This window comes from Taudactylus pleione, unplaced genomic scaffold (assembly GCF_031769625.1).
Source record: "Taudactylus pleione unplaced genomic scaffold, aTauple2 ptg000070l, whole genome shotgun sequence".
Taxonomy (NCBI): Eukaryota; Metazoa; Chordata; class Amphibia; order Anura; family Myobatrachidae; genus Taudactylus; species Taudactylus pleione.
In genome coordinates this window covers 3626718-3633697 of record NW_028284472.1, presented here as the reverse complement: position 1 = coordinate 3633697, position 6980 = coordinate 3626718, and the positions used below count along the sequence as shown (strand labels likewise).

The window sequence follows — 6980 nt, the reverse complement described above, 5'->3', positions numbered from 1 at the left end:
CTTGGTGGCCGTGGTGCATGGTATTTGTACTGTATGTGCTTGGTGGCCGTGGTGCATGGTATTTGTACTATATATGCATGGTGGCCGTGGTGTATGGTATTTGTACTGTATGTGCTTGATGGCCGTGGTGGATGGTATTTGTACTGTATGTGCTTGGTGGCCGTGGTGTATGGTATTTGTACTGTATATGCTTGGTGGCCGTGGTGGATGGTGTTTGTACTGTATATGCTTGGTGGCCGTGGGGCTTTAAATAAAAAGCTTTATTCTGTTAGGTTCCTAAAAACTCTTATCACTGTATTTTACTAATTAGGCAATCGCAGTATTTCGTGTGTTCGGTTTCATGTATTTATTTTATTAAATATGAACATTGGCATACAATATGCAGAATAGGTTTAATAAATATAACAACTTGTATAATTAATATAATTAAACATTACTCTTTAGCACAATACATGCCATACAGTTTTGGATACACCATAATAATGCTAATGTTTCTTCACATCTCTAGAATTAATCTTAAAATGTTACAAATCCCCGATGTGTTTTGATAAACGATACGCTGTCATCTGTTATACGAGATATTGGGTAACGGGCCGGACACAGGTGCAGCCCACGGTGACCAGCTGCTTCTCCAGTTTATAGACGGGGACGCACCCTCTCATCTCACGGCGCAGGACCAGGATCTCCCGTCTGATGGGGGCTGAGTTCATGCTGAGGTCCAGGTTACCCTCCAGGTCCACACACCCCATGTGGAGACATCTGGCCTCATTAATGACAGACGGGAACCTGTTATTGTCCTCGTTAGAGCTGGTGAATGGAACGTTTCATTAAGTTATAATCATTTGTCATGTAAATAGGGAGACAAATGTTTAAACAGAAACACATACAGTAATAAGGGTACGCTAAAAGAATACAACTGAACATAGCACAATATAAGGTGACTCACAGTAGCCAATGAGATGTTTCCTTATATTACTGAAGACTGATTAAAGCTAAAGCCTAATAGGTTGTATCACGTTTGTGTTCCCTCATGGAGGCACCTCTTTCATTGTGAATGGTGTATACCCAGGATTAACGGGAAAACCTTTTATAATAGTGACTGCTGTATGATTTCACTATAGGAAAAATTCTGTGAATAAACTTTTTTTCATGATAAATTAAAACTTTCTTGTGTACAAAACAACACATTTGTCAGATGTATTTATGAAAAGCTATAGTCAGCACTGACATGCGTGTGCTATCTAAATTCAACGCGTTTCATTGCAATGCTGATTTCCTCAGAGGAGATGGAAAGTTCCTCCTTCCGAATAACCGTGTGCTGTAATTGAACGGTAGATTTTCTATACATTAGTTTATGATCCTTTCGCTTTTAAGGTAATAGAAAGCAACTAGACTTTGTCTTCACAGTGCAATTATAGAAGATAACATATTAAGGGCTTATATTTAGTGTTAGTATGGAATGGCCATGACTGCTTTTAAATGTGGGCAGAACGTGCATAGCCTTGGCAGCATAGGGATAGAGACCATTTTGTTCTTGTTCCCTAATTCTCTATATGAGTAACTTCATGATACATTTACAAAATAATCACCTGTAATCCCATGGAGAGAGTGAGCGGCTCCCGATTGTGTTTGTCATGGTTTGCACATAACCCCCGCTGCTGACCTTCATATTGACCTTCACGCGTGGGGGGAATGTCGTGTCCAGCATGAATGGGCATCCTGCACCCGGGACTGGATGGGAACCCCACTCATATGCCCCAGGGTGATGTATCTCTATTCCATGGACACAGGAGCTGAGGCTCAGGAGCAGCAGAGTGGAAGCCACCTGTGAATTGTGGAGATGTTACCTACAAAGTGTTCTGCTCAATGTCTGTAAGAGTCACAGTCTGAGACCGATGAGTACTAAATACCTTCCAGCATGAGCCGTTTACCCATCAGGCAATGTTCTACCTCTACTGTATATTTACAGTCATTTGGATTAAGTTATTTAACCAGATTATTGTGATTACAAACTATACAATAGAAAGTTGAACAATTTGAATGTGATTGAATAGCATTCATTTATAGGGTGCCACAAAGTTTTGCACAGTTGTACAGGACAATAGTATCTACAGGGTAGATATACTGTAGTTACAAACTTACAGGATAAACTGTGTGTATGTATGTAGATATTTCTGTGTGTATATATATATATATATATATATATATATGAGCATGCAGTATATTCATATTGGCTAAACTATGTGGGCTAAAAGGTAAAGCTATATCAAGAAAGTATGATATTTCAACATATCGCTAAACTTTTATTAAGGTAAGATATGGCTGTCTAGTTGCCACATTAAATACTGATTTATGCTGTGCACCTGGCCACCTGTCTGGGGGACCTCACCTAACCACTGAATGAGGACCTCACCTAAACATGGATGGAGGACCTCACCTAACCACCGATGGAGGACCTCATCTAACCATGGATGGCGGACATCATTTAACATCTGACAAAGGACCTCAACTAACCACAGACGGAGAACCTCACCTAACTACTGATGGAGGACCTCAGTTCACTCAAGTTTCGCCCTTAAAGATCTGTCGTAATATGTCAGGATGGGTCCTCATGTTCTAATCTGGTAACATATGCAAGTGGCTCTAAGCAACACAACCTGGCTTCTGTTACAGACACACTGAGGAACAGTTATGAAAACCTGGTGCTCATTAAAGGTTGCTGTATCCTATAGTGCAGGCCTGGCCAACCTGTGGCTCTCCAGCTGTTGTGAAACTACACATCGAAGCATGCCCTGCCACAGTTTTAGCATTCCCTAATAGCAAAACTGAAGCATGCTGGGACTTGTAGTTTTACAACAGCTGGAGAGCCACAGGTTGGCCATTCCTAATATAGTGGAATCAGTATGTATTGCTGCCGGATCTATTCCCGTCGGACCAAATACCGACGCCGGAAGCCCGAGCAGTGAAGATCCTGACTAGGGCTGGTAAGTACCCTAACCCTTCCCTCTCTCCCCCTAACCCTTCCTTAGTGGTGCCTAACCCTAACCTCCCCCCAGTGGTGCCTATCCCTAACCCCCCCTTCCCCTAGCCTAACCCTTCCCGGGGGGGGTGCCTAAACCTAGCCCTACCCCCCATGGGTAACAGCTAGAAAGCCCCTGCTTATCTTCGTTCGGGATGCCGAGCATCAGGATTTCGGCGTGGGGCTAATGATAGGAGTTGGGATATAGACACCTATCTTTAGTCCCTGGTCGAGCTTCCAGCATCGGGATTCCAACGGGCGGCATTCTGGGCGGTGGTATCTTAACCGCACCCACCAATAGCAATCATATTCTGTAACTACTTCTAGAGGAAATATAATAGCCTGCATGGTGCAGGCATCAGCACGATTCTGGGGAGTTTGTCTGGTTTTCAAAGCGGAAATATATTAAAACTCAAAGCCAATTATAATCGTGCAGATGCCTACATCTCGTAGACTATTACATCACCCCCATAGTGCTTAAAAAAATGTAATCAGAAGTAATAAGAGTTTTCTGTTCATTTGCAATGTGTACGGTGCAATCACCAATTTTATAGTGTTTTTGGAGCACTTATTATAAGCAGCATTTTCAGGACTACTGTATAGTAACTTTAATTTAGCCAGACTCAATGCTTAAAATAAAATATACAGATATAATATCTACTGTACTGTATAAAGGCACACAGTTATATTTACCCATCACAAAACACAGATGTATATTCCATAACTGGCTTACCTCTAATGTTATCCAGCGAGGGCCCATTGTTCTCCTGTTATCGCTAGAGTGTCAGGTTGTGAACTGTTCTCTTATTCGGATAGAACCCTCATATTTATAAGAAATTCAATTAGTTCCGGGACTTCCAGATTACATGTAGCCTAATACTCAGTTTCAATAGCACCAGGTATTTTGGCAGACTTTTTTTTTTATGTAAAGTATCAATTTGATATGAAGTTTTGGGTGAATTTACATATCAGGGACATCTCCTCTCCTGCTGCGGAATCCCGTAGTCACTAATTAACCAGACGGCAATGACAGCCGGACACTAACACAACTATCACCCTTATCAGTGTCCAATAGTGGTTATATGAGCTCATAAACTGGGGACTAGAGAGATGGTTTCAGAGCAACAGATACATAGAAATCTGAATCTGCTCATAAAGAACATTTCATTGTGATACATTATTAAACACGAATTTGGGAAAATACTTAGAAATGTGCTGTGTAAAGGGGGGTATCCACTACACGATACAGTTGAACGATAATGATAAAATCGTTCGACAATCGTTTGAAAATTTTAGACATCTATCATCGTTCAAACATGCTGGTCAACCTGACGATATCGTCAGGTTCAGCATGTTTGCAGATGATTGATTGTACCTGCACTGAACGACATATCGTTCAGTGTGGGCACCCTGCAGTGTAGTGAACGATAACGATATCATTATCGTTCAGTCTTTTCACTGTCGGGTAGTGGATACCCTCCTTAAGTGTTTTTGTTGACTAAACCATGGGGATGTTTATGACATTTTTAGCTGATTATATTATTATAATGTAGGGGTGAGCGGGTTCGGATTTCTGAAATCCGAGCCCCCCTGATCCGAGTCCGATCCGAGTCAGGCTCGACTTTTCCCGCCTGACTCGGATCTGAAATCGAGGCAAAACGTCATCATCCCGCCTTCCGAGTCTCGCGGGTTTTGGATCCTATATAAGGTACCCGCGTCGGCGCCATTTTCTCACTCGGCTGTGGACAGTGAAGAGGGAGGGTGGGAGTTAGGGCTGGCTGGGCTGTGTAGTGTAGTGTAGTGCTGCTGTTGTCCACTACTTCAAAGTCCATAGGGGCTGGCTGTGTTGTGCTGTGCTGCTGTTGTTAATAGGGGCTGTGTCCACTACTTCAAAGTCCATAGGGGCTGGCTGGACTGTGTTGTGCAGTCAGTTCTCCATAGGGGCTGTATCCACTCCAAAGTCCTGTGCAGTGTCCCAGTCCTAAAGGGGTGCTGGAGTGTTGTCCAGGGGGTGCTCTGTCCATCAGGGGTGCTCCCCCCAAGTGCTAAAAAAATAATATATTTTCTGTGTTTGTGAATTGTGTGCGCAGTAGCCGCACGTGCATCAACAAAGTAGTGCCAAGCGTGCGCCTGTGTCATAAGTAAAGGGCCGGCTGGCTTGACCGTTAAAGGGTGCTGTAACCCCCAAAGTACACTCCAGTCCAAACCAAAAAAAAAATTATTTTCTGTGTTTGTGAATTGTGTGCGCAGTAGCCGCACGTGCATCAACAAAGTAGTGCCAAGCGTGCGCCTGTGTCATAAGTAAAGGGCCGGCTGGCTTGACCGTTAAAGGGTGCTGTAACCCCCAAAGTACACTCCAGTCCAAACCAAAAAAAAAAATATTTTCTGTGTTTGTGAATTGTGTGCGCAGTAGCCGCACGTGCATCAACAAAGTAGTGCCAAGCGTGCGCCTGTGTCATAAGTAAAGGGCCGGCTGGCTTGACCGTTAAAGGGTGCTGTAACCCCCAAAGTACACTCCAAACCAAATAACAAAATATTTTTTCTGTGTTTGTGAATTGTGTGCGCAGTAGCCGCACGTGCATCAACAAAGGAGAAGCGCCAAGCGTGCGCCTGTGTCCCATAAGTAAAGAGCCGGCTGGCTCATTTCTTAAAGGGTGGTGTAACCCACAAAGTGCACTACTCTCCAGCAAAAATAAAAAAATATTTTCTGTGTTTGTGTGCGCCTTAGCCGCACGTATATATCAAATCGATATAACATAAATGGAGGACCAAACTTTCTCCGATAAAAATAAAATAGAGAAAGATCAAGAACCACTTCCTCTTAGTGCTGAAGCTGTTGCCACTAGTCATGACATAGACGATAACATGCCATCAACGTCGTCTGCCAAGGCCGATGCCCAATGTCATAGTAGAAGCCACATACAATCCCAAATGACAAATTTCAGGAAAATGACCTTAAAAAAAACATTTAAATCATCTGAAGAGAAACGTAAACTTGCCAATATGCCATTTATGACACGGAGTGGCAAGGAACGGCTAAGGTCTTTCCCTATGTTCATGACTAGTGGTTCAACTTCACATGACGATGGAAGCCCTCCTCCCACTAAAAAAATCAAACGAGTTAAGCTGGCAAAAGCACAGCGAAGAACTGTGCGTTCTAAGAAGATATCACAAATCCCCAAGGAGAGTCCAAGTGTGGTGGCGGTTGCGATGCCTGACCTTCCCAGCACTGGACGGGAAGAGGTGGCTCTTTCCACCATTTGCACGCCCCCTGCAAGTGCTGAAAGGAGCACCCACAGTCCACTTGCTGATATGCAAATTGAAGATGTCACTGTTGAAGTACAACAGGATGAGGATACTGGTGTAGCTGGCGCTGAGGAGGAAGTTGGCGAGGAGGATTCTGATGGTGATGTGGTTTGTTTAAATCAGGCTCCGGGGGAGACAGTTGTTGTCCGTGGGATGAAAAAGCCCATCACGGTCATGCCTGGGCAGAAGACCAAACATTCCACCTCTTTGGTCTGGCAATAGTTCTATCCAAATCCGGACAACAACTGTCTTGCCATATGTACCATATGTAAAGGTGGAATAAGTAGGGGTAGGGACGTTAACCACCTAGGAACATCCTCCCTTATACGGCACCTGCAGTGTGTTCATAATAAGTTACTGTCAAGTTCAGAAACTTTGGCTAAGACCGTAAGCAGTCCAGGGACACCTAAATCCCGTTGTCCTGTTGTATCCAAGCGCCTGCAAACCACACCGTCAACTCCCTCCTCGTCAATTTCCTCCTTAGTCAGGATCGGAAGTAGTCCTGCAGGCCATGTCACTGGCATGACTGACCCTCCTATCGGGGATTCCTCCGGAGGATCCTGCATTGCTACGCCTCCTGCTGCCGCTGCTGCTGTTGCTGCTGCTGGGAGTCATTCATCATCCCAGAGAGGAAGTAGGAACACCACTACTTTTA

General features: G+C 44.0%; 1 protein-coding gene across 1 annotated transcript; it reads right to left on the bottom strand.

Moving 5' to 3' along the window:
• Positions 1-569: 569 nt before the first annotated feature.
• Positions 570-3779, bottom strand: LOC148533720 (interleukin-17A-like). Its single transcript, XM_088467193.1, has 3 exons — positions 3753-3779; positions 1590-1825; positions 570-807 (listed from the first exon to the last, which is right to left on the bottom strand). The coding sequence occupies exons 1-3, from the start codon at positions 3777-3779 to the stop codon at positions 570-572; spliced, it is 501 nt and encodes a 166-aa protein (XP_088323319.1).
• Positions 3780-6980: the final 3201 nt, after the last annotated feature.